This window comes from Colius striatus, chromosome 9, assembly GCF_028858725.1.
Source record: "Colius striatus isolate bColStr4 chromosome 9, bColStr4.1.hap1, whole genome shotgun sequence".
NCBI lineage: Eukaryota > Metazoa > Chordata > Aves > Coliiformes > Coliidae > Colius > Colius striatus.
The window spans coordinates 29,158,094-29,182,722 of NC_084767.1; the positions used below are offsets into that span (position 1 = coordinate 29,158,094).

Here is a 24,629-nt window from a genome sequence, read left to right on the forward strand (position 1 = left end):
GAAGAGTGGGGTTCAATGTCTTATATTGATTTTTATCAGTAACACTCAGAGTTACTAACTGAAATTGTGCTGTGCATTTCCAGGAGGTTAGTTTAATTTATCATAGTTCTTTAGATGATAAATTCTTTGAAGCTAAGGGCTAGCTTTTTGATGTTTGTACAGCGTCTAGAGTAATGAGATGGATGCTCTCTCTAGGTGCCACTCCAATGCAAATAGTTATAGATCAAAGTTCAGAATAAGTAAGCAACAGAAGACCTTAGACTTGATTCTTATGAGCTTTCTTCTCTGATGGAATAATTAAATGATAATGCAGGCAAGAAATGGGTGAGTTATTATTCTCAGATAAAAAATTAGGTACCACCAGAGGTTTTCCACAAGTCTGCCCCAAACTGTTCTCAAATTAGATCCCAAATTTTACCTTCTACTTCAGTGCCTTGAGTTCAGGACTAGATATGTTCTTAATACCTGCTCTCTTAGTAGAAAGGATTATTTTACTACTTAGAGAACACTGTAAGTCATTCTATGAAGGATTTTAAAATACACTGGTTTCTTATTTTATGTTCACCCAACAATGGCTGTAATGATTGAGACTAGCATACTTTTTCTACTTGAGTATCAGAATATAGATCTTTTTTTTTTTTTTTTTTTGTAATGAAGTAAGAAGTGAGAGCCAACACTAGTTTTGGATTAATTGTCATTGTAAAATAATTTATAAATTACTTTCCAACTCAGTTATGTTCTGTTAGAACAGTTCATCTGAGATATTCGTCTCATCTATTGATGGATCTTAAGATCATGCTAATAATGCGTTCATTTCCTGTCTGATGCTGTCACATTGGAATTGCTGCTATTAAACATTTTTGTTATTTGCTAAAATGATCTTCCTAATAAAAAATCCAATTCCCTAATCCATGTTGTTCAGAGTGAAAATATTTCCTATATTTAGATAGTGCTCTGCACATTTCTTTTAAATATCTACAAAATGGTAGCTTAAAGAGGCAGTTCTTTCTGTTCCAAGTGCTATTTTGAAATAAATTATACTCATCCTAGCCAGCTTTTGGAAAAACTCCATTACTGATATTCATGACATGCCTTGAGGGCAAGTGTTGGATTACATGATCAGGTATGTTTTATAGCTGGCTTTCATGTGAGATTATGTGAAGAAAAGACAGTTTCTTCTAAAAAAACAGATTAACAAGGGAGAATATAAACAGGTTCATAAAACAGAGAAGACACTTCAAGTTACATATGGGAAAAGTGAGAGATCCAGTATAGCCAAGTCAATGTAAGAAGTGCTTTTCTTTTTAAGGCTTATTGCCTGTGTAGTACTGAACTCCAGAATCTGTGATGGAATTGAAAAAGAGAGATTCATAGTAGGTTTTGACTTTAATGAAGGTAGGACATTCAAAGACAAACTGGCCAGAGTGTTTTATGTTAAGGGTATGTTCCCAGTCTTCAAAATAATGTTTACATTATGTCATTAATTGACATAATTAATAAATATGACATTAATTCCCAAAGATTTAAAGATGTTTTTAAAGTTTATTTGTACTGTGGTTATGGATCAGTTACAGATGAAAATACTGTCTAACTGCCCTGTTTAAGTGCCACCTATTTAGTCTTAAGATTCCATATGTTCCAGTACATTTCAATCTTGGTTCTTCATTTGCTCTTTCAGCGTGTCTCCAAAGTGTGCTTTCATTGTGCTGTTACGCCTTTTCATTTCCAGTACTGAGAGTACCCAGAATCAATGCTGGATTCTCTGTCCTTTTTCTTTCCCCACAAGCTACCCACTTTATTTAAAGAGATTTTCTCAGAACCTCAAACACAATGCAGTTTGAGGTTACAGTTACTACTCTGCTTTGTCCTCTTTTTCTTCACTGCTGTATGGAGCTTCTCTAACTTTCACAGATAGACAGCTAATCTGATTTTCACTTGTCCACCCCAGTAAAATGTTCTCTGAAAAATTCTGAGGGTACTCTGTGAATACTGTATCTCAGAGATGTCTACAAGTGTAATTTGTGTAAAATTAACAAGACATTTATAGTAATACATGGAACTTAGATTTTAGGAGCAAAGAAAAATAAGAAATTTTTTAGAAAACATTTTCTTGGCCACTTACATAAAAATATTGCAATTAATTTATGTATGACATTTATTTTAGCACTTTCTGGTACATTATCCATGTGATTATGGATTACACTTTAAATCCTGATTCAGCATATTTCCTCATAGAAATTGCTTTACCAAGAAAATGTTAGATTCATTCTTTGTTCTACAAAGGTAGTGGTTCTCAGTGTAGGAACTCTACAGTTTAGGAAACAAACAAACAAAAAAAACCCAACAAAGGTAGTTCCCACTACATTTTCCTGTCCTTTAATATACCTCAGTACATATATTTGTCCTGTGATTCCTGTTATCTTCTTCATAGAATGTGTGCATAAATTGTTTGCTACACACTAAAGTAGTTACAATACTGGAATTCAAAGTAACAGATCATCTTCTGATGATCTTATGATAGTTTCAAAGAAAATGTTCAAATTATGTTCAAAATTTGTGTTGCATGAAAAAAATTGCTAAAAGTGGTTTTGAATTTCCAGGTTACTAAAACTAAACCACTAGCTCCACACAGAATAACTATTTTCTGTTCTACTTCTTGTCCTCTGTTTGACAGCCAAGTGTTTCTATGAATCAAGAGTTAAAAGAGGAGTCATTTCACTATTGTGCAGTAATGCTCACAGTATTAAAATTTCTGATTCAAAAGAGATACAGTGTCTTTAAAATAGGCTCTTTCGTATTTTACATTAAACTGGAAAAGGGCTTTAATAAACCGAGAGTAATGGACAATAGTTATTTGTTCTTATTACTGAAGCTGTTTTATGTTTCAATGAGAATTTTATTCATAACTGTGACTTGTTCTGTTTTTTATCCCACAGGGAATTCTGTTTCTGAGTTTATAATGTCGTTCCATGTTGCCATGGCAAAATAACATGATACAAGTTCAACATTATCATGTTAATCAAGGACAAAGGAGGCAGAAACTGATTTAGACCAAAATAAACTTTATTCACAAATTTGAAAATGCTTGTGGAGTTGTATCTCTGTATTTATAAGATATTGATAATATTTTCCAGGAAAAAATAATAACTTTAGTACTTTTCCTCTTGTCTTTGTTTTTACATATATGTATAAAATTTATAAATCCATCACAATTCCTTCCACAACTTGTAGAGTTTATTTACAATGAACAGAGAAAGACTAATGATTTTGTTTCCAACTTCAATCTGAAGAAGTTATTGCAAGCTAAACACTCAAAATTGCACAATTCCCACCTTGAAAAAACACTCGTGACTGTTCTTGTACATGTTACAAAAGAAATAATCTGAAGCCTGTGCTTGAGTTCATGCCTAACAAGTCATCTGAGAAATACATTTTTGAAGGAATAGACACTCTCAGAATAACACCATGGCCTATTTCCTTACATGGCTCAGAGGTGCACCCCTGATTCAGCTGCCACACTCCATTAAAGAAGCTCTTGGGTAAATCAAAATGCTCAAAATTTTAGAAAGTTTCATCTTATTATAAAAGCAGAATAGTTTTGCCAGTTTAATGAACTAGGATTGGTTTTGTTATTGAATACTTGGCGACACAACTTGTTTCTTCATAAGAATCTTTTCATCATCTTATTTCAGTTTTCCTTCTTCTTGGGCGGAGGTGTTTAATAAGCTAGATATTTGCAACAAGAAAAAAAAAAAGCAGGACAGATGGAGCTGGAGAACACTGAGTTCAAGCTTTAACTTGCTATATTTTATAAAAAGGGCTAGATGGCCTGCAGAATGCTAATATAGCACTGACTAGTACATGCTGCAGTTAAAGGAACTGTGTCATGAAAACCAGTGAGCTGATACAGCAGGGCAAAGCAGAGCCAAAGACCAGGGCAACATTTTTTCATATCTCATGTAGGGTGTTAACAGCAGAACTCTTCAGAAAGTTGTTGTGAGAATACCAGCACTTGGCGTCTTCATTTTGCTGTGTCTTTAACTGTAGCATTGTACTAGATTGGGATGGGAGTTTTTTGAGGGGATGATGGGATGATCTGTTCCTTAGCATCCTGGGAATGGTAAAGAAGGTGAACTGTCACCTGTTTGGAGAGGGAAGTGGGCTTATACAAGTAGTAACAATGAGAACATTTTTTCACATTGCAGTGCAGTGAAGTTCCACCTAGACTTGCCAGTGTTGCTAGCTAACATATGCAGAGATTAAGTGGGAGTTAAAACAAAGTGGTGTCTTTGTTCTGAAGTTTCTAACAGTATATTTGATATCTTTGCAGAAGAGTTCATAGCTATAGAGCTGTTTGTACTACTTTACTGCCTTTGAGAGGAATATAGGAATTGTTGAAATTGTGGCTTACAGTTAATAGAAATTAAATCACTGTATTGACATCTGGTTTATGAAAACAAGTGCAAATAAAATGCAAACTTCCTTGTATTAAGATATTTGAAAATACATAGGAATTGGAGAAAAACGGTGTTTCACTAAGTTTACAGGCTTAATCTGACTACTCTTTGCATAGAGAAATAATACTTGGGTTGAATCTAATTTCTGTGGTGCAGAACTAAGTCTAATGTCTAATTATGGACTTGTAAAGCTGAAAAAATCTGTCTAGTCTGTTATTATACACTTCTAAAGCTTAAAATTTTGTGTTTTAAACAGTGAATATGAATGATTTTTAGGTGGATTCTCTTCAGTTAAGTCAAAGTTTTGTTGTTTTTTTTTTTTTAACTGGGAACAGTCCAGTCAGGAACACAAATTTTCTGAATTGGGACATTGAAGAAGTATGATATGTCTTCATTGAGTGAGTGTCAGAGGCACTTCATGTTTGGAATATACCTTTCTAAAGGAAGTGCCAAGTTTGATAATTCTCTTTTCTGTGTCTGGATACAGAATGATTCCTGTCAACTTAAAGGTACTCTTCCATGTCCACCTACATTAGCAGAAGTACAATTGTTTGAATAGTCACATTCACTGCATGTTGGTTCAGTAAACTCTTACAGAAATGGGCACTACATTTTAAGATTCCACAGTGAATTTAGAGATGCCAGTTCTTAGTTCTTGGACACTGGAGACTAGATAAAATCTAAACTACTATCAGAGTAGTGATAGAGGATTGCAGGAGCTGGCAAGGATGTTATTCAGCATTTATAGTTGTGTGTCTCAGTCATTTTTTATACAAGTCAGAAGCAACTCAGGAAGGCCATGAATATGGTCAAGCCAGACCACGTTAGTCAACAGTATGCTCATCTGATTAGTTGCTTTTTGTTAGTTATCCTAAAACTTCCAGGCAGTAACAACAATGCACTACAGGGGGCTCTTTGGAGTTGCTGACCAGCAGTGGAAAAACAGAGAGGATAGTAATTTGATGCCATTGTTCCATGTTAGATTAATCTGTTTAGTGTTCATATTTTCTGTATTGAAGCAAAGGAGCTACAATAACTTGAAGATGATGCCTTTGGCTTGCCCACAGACATTTCCTGTTGCAGTAAAAGGAGCTGACAGATGCTTCTGCCAAAAAAAAAAAAAGTTTGGAAAAATGTTGTTCCTTAATTTACTTCTTCCTTTTATCCAATATCTGAGCACAGGATTCTTGCACGTGAAGGCTAATGAATATTGCAACACACATAAAGAAAGAATACTGTCAAAAGGTGATTTTTCTCCAGTGATAAATTTCCCCTGCCCTTGTTTCTTTCATGCCAAATACCGTCTCTGATTCTTTTTGTCAGCCATGGGAAGTCTTCCTGGGCTTAAAAATAGAACAGGCCTTCAGTATGATACACTACTACTACTATCATCACTGTCATTTGTGCACTGTTATAGTCTTGCTTTTTAACTCCTTTTCCCATACATGATAAGTTTTGAAAGAACTTTGTAAAAATTACTTGAGCTTGCTTTTTGTTTCAAGCTGGCGTATCCCTCCCTAAGTGACATTCTTGTTACCCTCCTACTGCCTACATGCCTCACTGGGTAGGAATGTTGAGCTCACTTAGCTCCAGCTAACAAGTCTGCAGATCAGAGCCAAGGAACCATTTTTTCATCATCCAGTTGTCTGAGGTGGAAGTAAGTCTGCATGTAGCTGTGTTTATTCTCAGCTAGTCGTTGAGTTCTAGGCCACTGTGACACAGCTGATAATGATGTATGCAATGGAAGAGCAGTGTACACACCACACCACCGCCACCCCCCCAGCTCATTATAATCTTCAGGTTCAGCCTGACAGCTCTTCAGGGCATGATACAGTTTGAGATGTGCTTCTGAAATGCTCTGTAGATAGATGGACTGAAGAAATACTGCATATTTTTTCTTGTACAACTGGTATTTTCTACAGTGACAGTCTTGACAATATAAGCTTTCTGCCTTCTTTTTTGCTTGCTTTCTGTATTCCAGCCTGTTCCGATCATCCTTATGGAGTTACTAGCTGTATTTCTTACTATTCTTTTACGATTAGACACTTCTGTGCAGAGACCAGTTTTGATATCTGTGTTGCAATCTAATTTGGTTTTAAATAATTGTTGTTGATATCCCCCTTAGCATATAACCACAGTGATCTCTCTGAAGAAGGTTGGTTTGACAATTTACAAAATGTATCCTAAATATTTCTGAAGTTCTGCTTACAAACAATCTGGTTACCTTAGTATAAATGCATACTCCTGTGGTGGTTTAGTCCTGACTGGGTGCCAGGTGTTCACCAAGTCATATTATCACTCCCCTTCCTAAACAGGGTAGGAGAAAGAAAAATATAACAAGAGATTTGTGTATCAAGATAGGGACAGGGTGATCACTCAGCAATAAGCGTCACAGGCAAAACAGACTCAACTTGGGGAGAAAAGGGTTTGATTTATTAAATGAACCATCAGAAGAGGGAGATGAGAAATAAAACCAAATCTTAAAACACCTCCCCCTACCTGTCCCTCTTCCCAGGACTCTCCTACTTCTCCCCCAGCAGCGCAGGGGATGGGGGATGATGGAGGTTGTGGTCACTTCATTACAGATGGATTTTGCCGCTGCTTCTTCTCAGGAGGAAGCCTCATCACACTTCCCACTGCTACAGTGTGGAGTCCCTCCCACGAGAGACTGTCCCTCAAGAACTTCTCCAATGTGGCTCTTTCCCATGGGTTGCAGTTCCTCATGAACTGCTCCAGCATGGGGCCTCCCATGGGAGCAGCTCCTCAAACCCTGCCTCAGTGTGGGTTATCCAGAGGCAGAACAGTTCTTCAGGTACTGATTGCTTCAGCCTGAGTCCCTCACAGGATTACAAGTCCTGACAGCAAACCTGCTCTGGCATGGGCTCCTCTATCCCCATGGGCTCCCAGGTGCTGCCAGGAACTCACTCCAGGGTGAGCTTCCCACAGAGTCACAGCGTCCTTCAGGCATCCACTTGCTCTGGCATGGGGTCCTCGACGAGCTGCGAGTGGATCTCTGCTCCCTGGTGGCCTCCATGGACTGCAGGGGCACAGGTCACAAGGGAGTCTTTCTTTCAGGGCCTTAGCACCCTCCTCTCCCTCCTTCTCCTTTGACCTTGGTGTCTGCAGAGATATTTTCACATGCTCACTCCCTGTTGTTGCTGCAGTTTGGCAACTGTGCAGCAACTTCTTCCCCTTCTCCAGTACATTATTCACAGAGGCATTACCTCAGTCACTAATTGGCCAGGCCTTGGTCAGCTGTGGGGTCCTTTGTAGAACTGACTGGCATTAGCCCTGTCAGCTACAAGGGAAACTTCTGGCAGCAATTTGTTTAAAGAAGCCTCCCCCTGTAGCGCCCTCTGCTACCAAAACCTGGCCCAGGCAAAACCACTAGAACTCCTACTCTATTTTTCTGTCCACTTTAGTTTTTCCCATCTAGCAGTGGGATTTGAGGAAGAATACAGCCTGGTATAATTAACTCTTATTCTTTGCATTTAAAATTACACCAAGCTAGATTCGGCTTGCTTGGACCATGCTTTAGGTTTCATCCTAATGAGTAATGTAATTTTTCATCAAATCTAAACATGAGTTTTAAGAATGATGTAGGTAGGATAAGAACTGCCACATATCCTCAGTTTTTTGAGCATCTTTACCAAAATATATTTCTATTAGATAGATACTCTTACTTCCAGACATTTGCATTCCTGGCAATAACCACATCCAGAGCCAGGTGAGGTATTTGGCTCCAGAGAAACATCTATAATGTCTATGTCCATCAACTGTTTAGAGACACATTAAGCTTTAGTTATCAAATTCCATTCATTACTATTTAGTCATAGCACCCAATTTTAAGATTGAGATGGTTGTTTATACATTTGACAGTGTATTGCATTGCTAGAGAAGAGAGGAAAGTATGAATTAAATTAGTGTGGCTTATTAAGAGATTAAGCATAAAATTAAGCACAATATGTCTTTTACATCACTGCATCTGGAAGGTTGTCTCATTAACAATTACCTATTCATTTTGTGGTCTTTCCTCTAATGTTCTGTTCCCTCCTGCCCCCATTTCAATATGAAGAAGATAAGCTTTATATCTTAATTACTGTAAATATTTTCAACTCTCACATGCATTTCACTTAATTCTACTCATGGATGAAATATCTGGGAATATTTTATTTCCATTGGAAGAGCCATCTTTTTTTCTCTATGTTTTCAGTCATGCATCCTTTTTTTGCAAATCATACTTGAACACTACCTCAGAAAATGCGTAGATTTTTTTTCCCTGTGTCAGAGTCAGCATTTCTGTAGAACATTACATGTCAGACAAGCAGAGGATATTCAGGGAATGTGCTGATGTCTGTGTCATTTTTTTCTCTCGGACTTTCCCTTGGTGAGTTTGATTTCTGCACTCGTTTGAGCAGCGATCATGCCTGGGAGAGCCAATTGTTTTTAAGGTTCCTAAAGAAGTTCTCCCCAAAGGGGAAAAATTCAAGCATTTTTGTACTCTAACAAAAAACAATATATTGAGAACAGAGAAGGCTGTTACATGTAGGGAACTGGATTATAGGATGGGGAAAGAGAAGGAACCCAAAGTAGCGATGGGTGTTTATTTTATGGTCCATATTGTACTTCTGCTGTTTAAGTGACAGAGAACACATCTATATGTAAGGCTGAGCAGAACAAAAACTGTGCATGTTTTAAGAAGCAATTAACAGCTTAGACATTTGTTCATCTGTTTTCTGTGTAGCTTTATAACTGGTAGTCCCTCTTCTTTTTTTTTCTCTATTATATGCTGTCATTTTGATGTTATCAGATTGTGGATTCATTTGTCTTCCCTTCTTCAGTATATTAACACTTCTGCTGTAGAAATCTGTTGAATTTTGACAGCAAGTATCTGGCAATTTTGCATTGATTTTTTTTTCTTTATTATATGAGTTTGATAAACACTTTTTTCATATAATTGCATTGAAATCTGCATAAAAGATAACTTTTAATGTTCATAAGTTTCAGAGTAATAAAGAAATTATGCTCTCTGAAAGAATGGAGTTGGTTTAAAGGTCAAAATGTGATGACAAGAAAAACAGATGTTGGTTTATTATTAAAATATCCTACAGTGCTCTCTACTGGAAGAGTGGAAGTCTACATTAAATATTCAAAAGTGCACCCAAAACTAATTTTTGTCAAGTTTTAAGTGTAATTATTTTTTTGACCCTTAATAACTAACTTTTCTGAAGGATAGATGGGTTTTTTTGTATTCTCGCTAAGTTTTTAAGAAAATCACCTGCATAGATTTTACATATATAAAATTCGAATGTGGAGGGTTAAAATGTGAGCTTACAGGGGGAAGAATTACTGGAGAGTGTCTTGTTGATGGCAAGGAAAAAAAGTGAACTATTAACCCTGACAGTTAATCAACATTATTAATAGCTATTGGGCATGTGATAACAGGTATAGACTTGTCAGAACTGTAAAGGATTCTGAATGCCTGAAGTTGTCATGCATTTGTATTGACTTTTAATTGAGCCAACAAAATAAAAGTAAAACATACTTATTTTTTTATTTTAATAGTTTCTCCATCCAAAGTGCAAATATTAAAACATTTGTAATAATTTCACTGTGGAATTGGACCAAAGTGTGTCTTGCTCAAGTTAAAAGCATGGGAAATTTTTCATTTAAACTATCATCTGAAAGAAGATATATTCCTCACAACAGGTCTGTTTATTAGCTTGCTGTGTAAGACAACTCTTCTGGTCATTACAGAGCTGAGTTGTTCTCCTAGTTGCTGTCAATGGTAAAACATCTATTGATTCTATGAGCAAATAGTGTCTGTTAATTCTCTGCAGCTGCGTTATCTTGCAAATCTTTGCATGTGGAGCAAGCAGATCTGGTTGTCTGCCAATATTACATCTTTGAACCGAGGTGTTTGTCTGGTATGTGGCTGGTCAGCAGCTCACTTTCATAATGGCAGACATTCAATGAAAGACCAACAAGCCTTAACATACTTTAAAGGAACAGTTAAACTGTTTTGAGTTAGAAGATCCATTGACCTCATAGAAGTTATTTCTGATTATGTACAGCTGCAAGTGAGATCACAGTAAGTAATATATTAGAAAAATAACCTTTCATCAGATTTATGTTTGGAAGAATGGCAGATGGCAATGAAAAATGTGTTGTAATTTATATGGGAAAAACATTGCCTTACCTTGCTTTGTGTTATACAAAACATTAAATGTCACCTTCTTCAAAATTCTTACAGTATCCAAGTAAAACCCAATATTGTATCAGTGAACTTCTCATTAGCACTAAATAGTATGTAAGTATTTTAAAAAATAAGTCTAGAGGCATGCCTGACATTGATAATTTTTGTTTGAATTGGCTTATTACGTATGGAGTACATCAACTTCCAAGAAAACTGTTTTACTATTGTCAAACAGTAAATATAAGTAACAATCATAGGTAAACATTTCATCTATGTTGTATTTGTTCAATGATGTTGTTCATCTATGATGTATTTGATGTTAATGAGCACATAAGAATTTAACACATTTACTAATTTGCATATAGGATTAATACTGAGTGATCTGAAGGAGAGCTGAGAGATTATTTTCTGTTTCCCCATCCAGGAATTAAGTATAGGAGTTGCATTAGCTTGACTCTCAGGAAGATTTACATTTCATCTGGTTGTTGTTCCTCATCAACTGTGTCTGCAAAAGAGCCATAGCCACAGGAGGGAACCCAAAGTGATCAAAGCAATCACTGACTTCTAAAATTCCCATCTAGAATTCTGCATCAGTGTTGCTTTCTAAAGGAGCCTGATCTTGAAGAGGGAAGTTTCATATTTACAGAATTTACTTTGAAATTTTTGGTGCAGAAACTTCCACAATGAATATTTATAGTATTCATGCCATAGCTATACCAAATCCCTGATATAACAATTTTTTGTTCTATTTGTGTGAGATTTCGTAAGAAAAAACTGCTGAAAAGACCATAATAAAATGGCCATCTCCACATTTCATGAGGATGGTAAATTAGTTGTTATTTATTTACTTTAGAAATCCTGGAGATGACATCACATCATCATGTTAGGGATTATACAGAGAGACTGTCATCACATTGAGCTTCTCATCTAAAGTCTCTGCTTTGCAAATATGTATGTGTTTGCTTAGCTTAACTATTACAAGAAATGTTGTAGTAGTTGCTACCTAATAATAAACAAAATACAATGATAGGGCAGCTCACAGACAAAAGATACAGAGTGGACGAAAAAACAAGCAATAAAAAGCCTTCAGTTAATATATTAGTTATATGTTGAACCTATATTACATAGTCATTCTTTTGATATAATTAGCAAATACTTTGTCAAGATTTGAAATTCTGTTAATATTTTGCGCCAAAGTAGATCAATCTGATTAATGCAAATGTTCAGAATATTTGCTCTTAATTTTTCTTTTTATTATTGTCCTACCAAAAATAGATAAATTAAATACAAACACTTAGAAAGGTCAGGCATGAAATGTTTGAGCCATTATAACTAAAATTTTACCTTAATACGAATTAAAAAATAAATTACTTCGGTTAACAGGGATACAAGTATATATTATATACAAACAATGGTCTTTCCATCTCTGATAGTAACACAAAAGCTACAAACCTTTTTGTTTCTAGCTTAAATTTATTTTCCTACACTGAGTAATTTATTAGGCATGACCTCTAATTCCACATCCAGTTCAAAACTACTGAAAGCAATAAAAATTTCAGTAGTGATGCTTACTGTCAAACCACATACTCAGGTGGAAGATGGCACACTGCAAATGATTGGTGAAATTCTAGTTGGTTGTGTTGTGTTCCATAAACATTGACATAATGCTCATGATGTTTCCATATACTTTCAGTCATAGTTTTTTATTTCTTTTGTCACTTGTTGAGCAAACCCAATTAGTGTGCATTTCTTCAGGTTTTGTCAGTCTTTTAAACCTCTGCTTTCAGCAGTTTATCTTTCCATTTGGATGTCTACTTCTTCCTCTCCTCCATGGTTAGAAATGGTATGGACTTAAACATTCAGTGACATTTAACAGATTCCCCAGCTGTGGCAAAAGCTTAATTTGGTGCTTACACTTTGTAAGGCAGTAATGTGAAATAGTATGAGGTACAAGTGCCCGGGAAAACAGTACTTGTGGAAACTTTTCTTCATGGAAAGATTGATCTGCTGCTGGAGTGTATTGAATACAGTGAAGATACCTTCTTTCTTGGACTTGAAATCAGAATGAGAGAGCTGATAGGGAAGGGGAGAGGAAATGACGCTATTGCTTTTGAGAGATCTTTTGCTATCTCAGATCTTGGTCATCTGGATGGAAGTAAATAAGAGATGTAGGGCAGCACTATGCCCTTTTGGAGAAGTGGCTGCAGGCAAGGCAGTGTATGGTGGGGCATCTAGAAGTGTACTTAGCACAATTCCACCCAAGGCCTGTCTCTAAATCTATATCAAGAAATACCAGGCTACTTACATTGATAAAGCCTCTGGAGCTGCTAGTTTCAAAACTATGCAAATATTAGAAAGCATACATGGATAAATATCCTCAGCCATCTTCCACTTCACTGACCTGCCCTTTCTCTTCACTGAGCCTAGTTCACACTGTCCACACTGTTATTTCCTATGTTCATGCAGGATTCTTGTGCTGTATGTAATGTACTCTGGCCTCCTTACAAACTGTACAGCAATTATATTTCTACCTTTTGTGTTGTGCTACATGTGTGGTGTATAAATATGCTTGTGTACAGATATCTGTTATTATTGGCATTCCTCAAGATTCTTATCTGACTGTATCTACTTTCTTTCTTGCCCATTTAAGCTAGTGATTACCTTTTAGGTTTTTTACTCACACACTGTTGCTCACTTATATTCACTCATCTTTCCCTTTTTCACTCTGTCCATAATGTCCAAGAACCATTTTTCATCCGTGTGCCTTTTCTGCAACTCTCATCATATAAAGTCATTGGAGATGTTGCATGCAAGACATCAAATCAATAATAAAGGCTTCTGCTTTGTTACTGCAAAACCTTGGTCTCCTAGCTGGAGAACTGTAATAGTACAGAATGTTGACAGGAGATGTGCTTGGTGCTTTGATTTACACAGTGTTGTATTTAAGATGGCACATCATCTTTCTGAGTCAGTAGCAAAATTCTCATGAGACTTAAATATTAGTAGACCTGCAAAGTTTCTTTGTGGGTATTGACTACAGTAAACATATTTTGAACTTTTAATAAAATTTAAAACTTAAGAGTTAAAAGCATCTGTAGCTTGACAAATTTAAGCTGCTTTTAAAACTGCCGAGCAGATACATACATCTGTGTGTCATTTTACACAGAAAATTGTGTCCTTGGAGAAAACAAAGGTTACTTCTTTCTTGCTGGCTTTATTTTGGCATATACAAGTGCATAGTGTGACTTAAATAAACTATACCTTAAAGTGAAAATCAGACAATTAAAAATTAATTAAATTATTACACAGATATGGTTCAGGCAGGTTAAGCATACCTTTCATAACAGTATAGTAGAAGGCAAGCAAAACTGTGCAGAAGAATGTAAAGACATTTCAGTATACAAATAAAGAAATGGTAAGGTCCATGTGAAGTGTTACGCTTTCTGTATTAACAGGTGTATGTTTAGTTTTCATTAATACCTTACTTGGTAAAGACATGACCTCTAATAGAAATTCTTTGAATATGAGCCTTGTATTTATGTAAGACTAGTTCTAGAGACTAGTTCTTCAAATCTGTGAAATTACTATACCAAGCAGCTCTGAGAGCAAAATCAGGTCTTTGAAATTTATCTTATATCACTATATAAAAGTTTTAGTAACATAGTCCAAACTATCGGCTCATTTTCGTTCATGGGAAGTATCTTACATCAGTCTGGGTTTTCTTCATTTTTTCGTTGTTTTCCAAAATATATGATATTAAATAAATGACAATTTCCCAGTGAAAAAAGGTATTTCACCTCGAATTTACATACTTGCATGGTATAGACTTAAAAAATGTTTATAAAACTGCTTTTGATAATTCTGGTATTTGCCTAATTATAATTCTTTTAATTCTTGATCAGAAATAGCTGTATGAAGATTTGTTATTTATCAACTATTGAAACAATTGTCTTTCAAAAATGTTATGTGGAAATAGTTGGAAAAAAGATTACTGGAGTGAAGTAGGCTTTCCAATGCATAACTTACCTCTCACAAATTGCAATCTTTTCAGTTTCTTGGCAATACGGAAGTAGAGCAACCCAAAGGCACAGAAGTTGTAAGAGATGCTGTTAGAAAATTAAAGGTAAGAAAGATCTTTTAGTGAACTATAAATCAAATGTTTTCAAAGATAAGACACTTTGTGTTTCTTGTTCAGTTCATTGGTTCTTGAAGCAGCTACTTTTATTGATCCCTTCACTGGTCTGCGGGCCCTTCACTACTATGTCAATATTATCAAATGTTCTGCTGAACCAACAATTAGTTGTCTCCTAAATTATGCAGTTATTTAGACCATAAAGTTTATGTATCTTAATGTATCCTTGTTCTTTGGGAACTTTAGGGCTGCATTAATACAAAAGTAGGAAGCAATCATTTGTTTTCAATTAAATCCTTGCATCTGTGGATGCTGCGGGAGCTGGCGGAAGTCATTGCTAGACCACTCTCCATCATCTTCATTAAGCTGTGGAGAACAGGAAAACTGTCAGAAGGGCAGGAAAGAGGACCTGGGTAACTACAGACCGGTCAGCCTTACCTCCATCCCTGAAAAGATGATGGAACAACTTATCTTGAGTACTGTCTCCAGGAATTTAAGGGACAAGAGGGAGCAGTCAACATGGCTTCACCAAGGGAAAGTCATGTATGACCAACCTGGTAGTGAAGGTGTAACCAGGTGGATAGATGGTGGTAGTGCACTGGATGGGATTTATCTTGATCTCAGTAAAGCATCTAGCCAGGAAAGCTGTGGTAAACAAGAAGGATTTTTTCAGGTACATAGAATCATAGAATAATAGAATGATCAGGGCTGGAAGGGACCTTTAGAAATCATCTAGTCCAACTCCCATGCAGAAGCAGTTTCACCTCGATCAGGTCACATAGGAACATGTCCAGATGGGTCTTGAAGACCTCCAAAGAAGGAGCCTCCACAACCCCTCTAGGCAGCCTGTGCCACTGCTCCGTCACTCTCATGGTGAAATAGTTTTTTCTTATAAGTGGAACTTTTTGTGTTCCAGCTTCATCCCATTACAGTAAAAGGAAGATTAGGGGCAATGTGGGCCTGCTGCTGAACCCAGAGGGTGCCCTGGTGACAGAGGATGCAGAGAAGGCTGAACTACTGAATGCCTTCTTTGCTTCAGTCGTTACAGCCAAGGCTGCCCTCGGGAGACCCAGTCCAATAAGGATAGTAGAACAGTCTGGACAACAGAGGACTTGTCCTTGGTGGATAAGGAAGAGGTTAAAGACTTGTTGTCCAAGCTCAACACCTGATGGGATGCATCCTAGAGTGCTGAGGGATTTAGCTGATGTTATTGCTACTCCTCTCTCCATCACTTTTTAAAAAATATGGAGGACAGGCGAGGTGCCTGAGGACTGGAGAAAGGCCCATGTCACTCCAGCCTTCAAAAAGGGCAAGGACGACCCAGGAAACTACAGGCCGGTCAGCCTCACCTCCAACCCTCGAAAGGTGATGGAACAACTCATCCCAAATGTAGTCACAAAATATATGAAGGAAAAGACAGTTATCAGGGGGAGTCCACATGGATTCACCAAAGTGAAATCGTGTTTGACCAACCTGAAAGACTTCTATGAGGGCATAGCTGACTGGCTGGATGAGGGGAGAGCAGCTGATGTCATCTACCTTGACTTCAGTGAGGCTTTTGACACTGTCTCCCATAACATCCTCATCAGAAAGCTCAGGCAGTGTGGCTTGGATGAGTGGACAGTGAGGTGGATCGAGAGCTGGCTGAATGACAGAGCCCAGAGGGTGGTGATCAATGACACAGAATCGAGTTGGAGGCCTGTGGCCAGTGATGTTCCACAAGCATCTGTTCTGGGGCCAGTCTTGTTCAACATCTTCATCAATGACCTGGATGAGGAGACAGAGTGTACCCTCAGCAAGTTCCCTGATGACTGGGAGGACTGGCTGATTCACCAGAGGGCTGTGCAGCCATTCAGCGGGATCTCGACCGGCTTGAGAGTTGGGCAGAGAGGAACCTCATGAGGTTCAACAAGGACAAGTGCAGAGTCCTGCATCTGGGAAGGAACAACCCCATGCACCAGTACAGGCTGGGGACTGACCTGCTGGACAGCTCAAGAGGGTCAGGGAACTGCTGGAGAGAGTGTAGTGTAGGGCCACCAAGATGCTGGGGGGACTGGAGCATCTTCCTTTTGAGGAAAGTCTGCAGGAACTGGGGCTGTTTAGTCTAGAAAAGAGAAGACTGCGGGGGGGGATCTAATTCATGTCTACAAGCGGATGTCAGGGAGTTGGGACATCTCTTTTTTCTGTTGTATCTAGTGACAGGACAAGAGGTGATGGGATGAAGCTGGAACACAAAAAGTTCTATTTAAACACATGAAAAAACTATTTCACTGTGAGGGTGACAGAGCAGTGGAACAGGCTGCCCAGTGAGGTCGTGGATTCTCCTTCGTTGGAGGTCTTCAAAACCCACCTGGACACGTTCCTTTGCAACCTAATCTAGGTCGAACTGCTTTGGCAGGGGGATTGGACTAGATGATCTCTAAAGGTCCTTTCCAATCCCTACCAGTTTATGATTCTATGACTTGACACCATCTCCCACAGCATCCTTACAGCAAAACTGAGGGCTGGATGATCAGGTAGTGAGGTGAATTGTGAGCTGGTTGAAGGGAAGAAGACAGAGAGTGTTGATCAATGGGGCAGGATCTACTTGGAAGCCTGTATCTATTGGAGTCCATCAGAGGTCAGTGCTGGGACCAGTACTGTTCTATATATTAATGAATGACTTTGATGAGGAACAGAGACTCTGTCAGTATGTTCGCTGACAATACTATAATTGGGGAAGTGGCTGACACACCAGAAGGCTGTGCTGCCATCCAGCTAGACCTGGACAGGCTGAAGAAAGGAGGGCAGGGAGAAATCTAATGAAATTCAACAAAGACAAGCGTAGTCTTGCATCTGGGAAAGAATAACCTCATGTACCAGTACAGGTTGTGGAATGAACTCTTAGAGGGTAGTGTAGGGGAAAGGGACCTGGGGGTCTTGGTGAAGAGCAGGATAAGCATGAGCCAGCAATGTGCCCTTGTGGTCAAGAAGGCCAATGGCATCCTGGGGTATATTTAGAAGGGCTGTGGGCGTTAGGTCGGGAGAGGTTCTCCTCCCCTTCTGCCCTCGTGAGACCGCATCTGGAATATTGTGTCCAGTTCTGGGCCCCTCAGTTCAAGGACAGGGAGATGCTGGATAGAGTTCAACACAAGACCACAAAGATGATGAAAGGAGTGGAGCATCCCCCTTATGATGAAAGGCTGATGGAGCTGAGGCTCTTTAGCTTAGAGAAGTGATGGAGGCAAGATTTCGTTCATGTTTACATGTAAAACACACAGTACCCACACACTGTAGGTGAGATGTTGGTGCCAGATAACAGGAGTAAGAATGTCATACCACACCATAAGTTGGTTGTGATATCTCTGTTGGTACTGGCTATCCCTGACTGCTCTTCGTCCAGAGCAAATCCACAGAAGATGACTGTTAGACTGGAAGTGAAGTTTATGACATTGGCATGAATGTTTTTCACCCTCCAGCTGTGATAAGTGGTGATATATCTGGAAAAAGCAGTAGTGAGAGGTGAAGGATTGCATACCAAGCCTTGTTTATGGCAAAGGATATTACTGCCTTAACCTCCAGGACTTCATGTTTCATTGGAAAGGGTCTGTGCACAAATACCATCTCTGAGAAGATCAGACTTACACATTTTCTTCTTAATTTTATGTCCTTGGACTCAGTAGAGAATGAGAAAGTATCCTAGTGAAATTATTTGATGGGATTTGTGAACCAGTAACATGGCATTGACTCAACTGAGTGACAGCTAATGTGCTTAAAACTCCTCAAATACTGTATGACTTCTGGTAGGGAATGCAGATCTGATTTGTCTGCTTACTGACATTGCTGTGGAATTGCATTGCTGTTTCATGCTTAGCTGCCTGTAGCTATTGGAGCATTAGTTTATGTAGAAATAAAAATTCTTCATTCTATTATGGTACTTTCCATAACTTTTTTTGTGGGGTTTTCATTATTCATTTAAACATAAAGTCCTCACAAATTGGCAGAAAAGTTTGGGAATCAATATTGAAAAATATGATTACGTGTTATTACTATAGCAGGAAGAAAGAAGGCATGAAACGCTTTATGTGCAGCTCAGCTTTTAAGACTTGATCTTTCTCTTGAAAAAAAGCCATCTTTACAAGATTGACGACTAACTGTGTTAAGGTATTGAAACAGAAGTTCTTTGCCATTATTTTCACTCTACCAAAATACTAGAGCTGCCTTTAAACATCCACCTAGTCAATTCTTACAGTGCTTCATGCAAAAGGTTACTACAATTCATCAGAAACATTATTGCCTAGTTGTTTTCAAGTGTTTTAGGCTAAATGTAAATATGACCCTTTTTTAACCGCGACAGTATTTTATCAGCAGAAACAAAATATATGGCTTTGTGTGCACTTCATACCGTTTTCAACTAATACCAGAGTGAAACTGTACCCTAAGCAAAGATAATTCTATATAGAGGTCTGACAAGATAATTTGCTGCTGTGGAGAAGTTTTGATTCTATTTTAATAATGTTTTATCATCATTGACTCCTCCTAAATAAAGCAGCTGCTAATCTTCTGTGTCTCATTTATAGAATTCACTGCTCACCTGGCCTCTCACTGATCATGAAAGCAGGTCCAAAAAGGTTTTCAAATAACTGTTCCCTGAATTGTAGGAAAAGTCAGAACTGTTTCCTCTTCTTGGGAAAACAAACGAACATGTATCAGCATAGCACTAAAATTTGAAAGTAGAAATTTTTTGTTTGTACTTGTGACGTCATTGGAATGTGTAGGTATCTGTTCTAGCTTTTTACACAAGTTCCCTAAATAAACTGCCTTGGCGATATGAGTCTGGGTTGTTGCTGCTAGAATTACACTATTTTCTTCACACTTGGAAGGTTGGAGCTTAGATGACAAATATCAAATGGGATCTTATATAATCACAAGTTTGTTGGAAAACTCACAAAGTAATTACAAAGAACTTTTGGAAAGATTTGAAAAACCTTAGAGCAGAAATCGGAGAGCAAGAAAGTCGTTTTAGGTTTGAAACAATCCTCAACTGAATAATCATTTCAACACTGATTTATATTGTGCATCCAGCTTCTTTAAAAAGGAGTCTTTGAGGTACTGGGTTTTATTGTTAACCAAGACCTCTATCTTGTTTTCAGAAAATGTTAAATAAAAATTTCAGACCAATGAAAACAGCTTGAAAACTGATGTCCAATAAAGAAAACCGTATACAGTGCTTTTTGAAATAGAAGAGTCTTTAAAATATGTGTGGCTTGTTATACTATTTTTTTTAATTATTACATGAATGTGACTTTTAATCACTATTATTAATCGTAATTTACTTTTATAAAAATTAATAGCAGACAAACAGCAGACGCTTAATATTTGGAGCTATTTTTAGTTGCATGCATCAGACTAATAACCTTTTGAAGTCACATGCTTATAGTGCTTTATGGACCATGAAATACTGTCAATGTAAACGATTTTTCTTAAGCCCTCAAGTCATCAGACTGTGTCAGAATATACATTTGATATACAGCTCTGTACTACTTTAACTCTGAAGCTCTTTACTCGTACAGTACAAAGACTCTTCGCATGCCATAGGTTTGGGCATTAGTGTAGCACACCATTCTAGAACTTCTACCAGCAGGTGGAGCTGATGTCCTGCAGTAAAATACAAGAACGTTGAGGAAATTTTATTTGGCAGCTTCATTTTACTTGTTTTACCCCAACTTCTATGACTACGTTTTCTAAAAACCTAACAAATTTTCTGGCTCAGTTGCAATTTGAATGTGCAGGTTTTGCATCTATATTTAATTTTTCTAGAAGATTGTCTTGTGGTTTTATCTAGTTTGGATTTCCGCTTGTGCTTTCAAATTTTTTGGAGCTGTACTGCAGGAAAAAAAAGAAAGTTGCACACTAATGTTTTAAAATGTGTATTTTTATCTCTAACATAAGGTGAATTGTTCTCATAATTTATTACAAACTATTTTTCCTTCTGTTTTTCAAGCCAAACTAATTCATAGAATGAAGTAAAAATAAGGAAAATTATGCCAAGATGTTGTATCAGAACAGGTCTCCAGTATTCAAATGTGTAAATTTTGTCAAATCACACTTTATTCTATGAAGTGAAATTTTTACTTGCACTGAGTAATGAAGGGTATAACTTCTAAATCGGGCTGTAGAAATCAATTTGATTCTTCTCAAAAGGTGCTTGAACAGTTGCCATAGGTGAGAAAAGGTGGAGAGATCAGGGTAACAAACTGAAAGGGTAGCATTACCCCCTTGTATGAAAACAGGATGGAAAGATGTTAGGGAGAAATCAGTAGTAAACTCACAAGTTTTGAGCTATTCTTTTTAGAGTCTTCAAAGGGATGTTTTTGTGAGGACCAAACTTAAGGTTGTTCTCCTACCCAGCTTCCAACAATCAGTCTCTTTTTTGTCTCTTTACTTCTGTAAGTGGAGATGACCAAAGATAATGTAAATAAAATTAATCACTTTGAAGCCACTTGAAATATTCTTCCTCAGATCCTTGACCTATAAGGATACACAAAGTGAAGGGTACTCATTCACATGTCTACAAACATGCTGTGATGCTGTCATGCTGCCACTGCTCTTAATGGACCATCAGTGGATATTGTTCTGAGGTCCCTTTTGTATTAAAACTGGGTTTCATCTGTTGTTGAAAGGACAGAGGATGGTGGAGTACAGAAAATCTTTTAATATTGGTTTAAAGAGGTTTCTAGTCAAACCCTACAGCCATGGCTCTTCTCTTTGAAGTACCGTCAAAAATAGAATGTGTGGTCGTGGACCAGATAGGGACAACTGGAAGACCAAAGCAGATCAGATGAGAAGAGTTGAAGAAAAGAAGACCTGTTTATCCCCTCAAGCCTAAAACCAAAACTGAGCAACCCCCCAAAAAAGATCCAACCAAAAAAACACTACCACCAAACCCCACACTGTCAAACAAAATATAAACCAAAATAAAACCCCAACCCAAACACCAACACCACGCTGCAGAGTGGTGCAGACTGTACTGCATTGAGGTTAATCATGTGGTTAATATATGAACAGCCTTTCTCAGTCAGATGTGTGTTTGTAAAATAAAATGCAATGGATTCTGTAGAAATGAACTCCTGAGACAGCTTTTTCCCTTCCCACATGATTATCAAGAGATTCAGTTTTGCATGTCTGTGGCTTTTTCATCCTATCTGTCTTCTTTACAGCTATTTCTTAGAGGTCCTAATTTCATTATACCCACATAAATGTGCATGAGATTTTGGACCAGAAAGATGATATGTAGCCACTGCAAAATAAGCGTGGCTTTTTTTTTTTTTAATAATCTTCCTTCAGGCATCTTTATAATCAATGCTATTATGAAATAAAAGAGGAAAAGCATCTTCTCAAAGTCAAATATAAAGCCACGTTTCAGTATGGACAATTACGTTGCTTTCAGACAGATGCTTTTAAGGTGTCCATGTGAAGCGCAATATCTGATGTCTCACCGGAAGCCTGCATAAATATAAATTAAAGGAATTGAACCTCTGAAGATTAGCATCCAAATCACATAAACATCTACCTTTGATGTTTTGAGGGGTTTTTAATAAACTTTTGAAATGTTTGGTGAAATGTAAATATTAAATAAAAGCACAGTTTTGGTTTGCATAGCTTAAATTTATTTTAATAGAATTTGACTTAAACATTATTTCTTCTACTAGAAATCCTGACTGTTTAAAATGTGGAAGTTTTCCCTCATATTTGTTTTACTGATTAATCCTCTGATTGTGTTTTGCTAGAACTTGATGCATAAGCATTTCAAATGCAATTTTAGTAAGAGTCTCAAAGTATGCAGTGTTCCCTGCTACTGTAATAAAAGACAAGATAGGCAGAAGTTTTTTTCTTTTTTATTTTAAAAACTAAACCAAACCATAGAAAATAGATTTATTCATATGTCTGTTGCTTTCCCTAAAAGATTCAAGAAAATTATGTTAATTCCAAAACAGTTAAATAAAGAAGCTAGCCTGTCCCACTGAGCTGCTCATTACTGGGCCAAATATGGGTGCCTTGCCAGAGAACAATATATGTATAAGCTAATAGCTTAAGAATTTGGCCCATCTTATCTCTCTCCAAGCCATGCTGTGATTCATTATAATTTTATATCATTGTCCATTTTGATGCCAATGGGAGGCTACAGATTTTTACCCTCTTAAATAATCTTGTTACTATGTGAGCTACGAAACACATTTGTGTTTCAAATGTGTGCTGAAAGAAGATACATGTTTGTAAATCTCCGTTGTCCAGAGGTAGAATGAATGAGTAGAAAAAATAGAAAAAAAAGAGCAAATCGTCTGATACCTGGTTAAGTGTTAGAATATGTTGTTGAAACCTTGACAAGTTGGAGAGGTGGCTGAACTTGGCATTCTGAATGTCAGATATGAAAGAGATTACCAATCAATGTCTGTATGTTATCTCCTATTACAGAGAACAGGGAATGGCAGGAAAAGCATTAAGTCAGCCACACCAGATTATCTGAATATATCTACGTGTACTTTACAGTCACTGTATCGTAGCAAACCTTTAATTAAAAGGCTTGTTTGTCCCCTGGATGTCTGTGGAAGAGATTCATATGTGTGGTTTTTTCACCGTTAGCTGGTTTTTCATTTGATGGAGTTTCTTATAAGATGGGTTTCCAGTCCTGTGCTAACTTCTGCAAATATCCTGTGATCTTTCTCCATTTTGTCAACATCTTTGTGTTTGAAAACCTCAGAACATAAAATTTTAGGAGTTTCTCACAAGCAGCTGATTCAGTTCAGCCATTGTTCATCTTAAAAATCTTTTTTAAATACCCAAGGACTGCATTAATCTTCCCAATTGCAGCTTCATGAGAAGATCAAGGGTTAGCAGAAAGCCTACCATGACATCAAGATTTTCTTAATTCCATTTTCACAATGTAGTCTCCCAACAAAATAATGTTTGTTCCCATGTGTACGATTTGCATATTTGGTGTTGGAACAGAGATAGATTGTTTGCTTACAAACAATCTGTGGTGGTCTTGTTAGTGAGGTGTTCTCTGTGATGTTTTCTCTTCCATCAGCCTTCATGATCTGCAGGCTCCTTCTGTAATGATTCCTGATTTCAGATAATTTATTACTTTCCTCTCCATTTTTCCTTTTTGGTTTTTTTTTTTTTTTCTGGTCGTTGTTCAGTAACATCACGCTTAAGAAATAAACTCTGCTGGAATACATTAGAAACATATCTTCCCGATGACAATTTCCTGTTTATAACTGCATCTGGAGACTAATGCAACTAACTTAACTAATGCTTTATTTGTATTGCTTAATTTGCTAAATATAAGGACATGCAAAACCCAGTCCAAAGCTCTGTTTTGGCGATCTGCATTTTTTTGTTAAATCCATATTTATTGTCATTAATTTAATCTCATTTGAATTCTCTAGAACTTGAATTTAATTTTTGCATTTCAAGAGTGGACACGGAGTAGGGTCATTTTATTTCCTTTTTTTTAGTAATGGCACAGAGTTATCTTTTGGAAATTCCTCAGTGTTGTAAGACTTTTTGACTACTTGGAGCAAACTTTGGCCAGCTGTTTTCAAACTCATTCTAGTTGTTCAGATCTACTTATTTTTAAAAGTTTTTGTGTTGTAGCTATTGTTCAGGACTCCGGTGAGATGATAACAGTTGGAAAACTGTAGCATTTCATCATCATTCTCAACATACACCGTGGCTTTAGTTCAGTGAAATAAAATACTATTTATGTCTCATTTTCATTACACGTTGCATATTTCATTGCACATTGGCAATAGAGATGCTCAGACTGTACAGGTGATCAGTAGTTTTTGTGATCATTCTACTG

At 37.2% G+C, this 24,629-nt stretch overlaps 1 protein-coding gene across 2 annotated transcripts in view; it reads left to right on the forward strand.

Moving 5' to 3' along the window:
* The window catches only part of GULP1 (GULP PTB domain containing engulfment adaptor 1), a 169,109-nt gene that overhangs the window by 104,926 nt on the left and 39,554 nt on the right, over nucleotides 1–24,629 (forward strand). For both annotated transcript variants that reach the window (XM_062002897.1, XM_062002898.1), the window contains exon 4: nucleotides 14,705–14,776. In XM_062002897.1, the coding sequence (XP_061858881.1) occupies nucleotides 14,705–14,776 (72 nt within the window). The remainder of the gene's footprint in view (nucleotides 1–14,704; nucleotides 14,777–24,629) is intronic.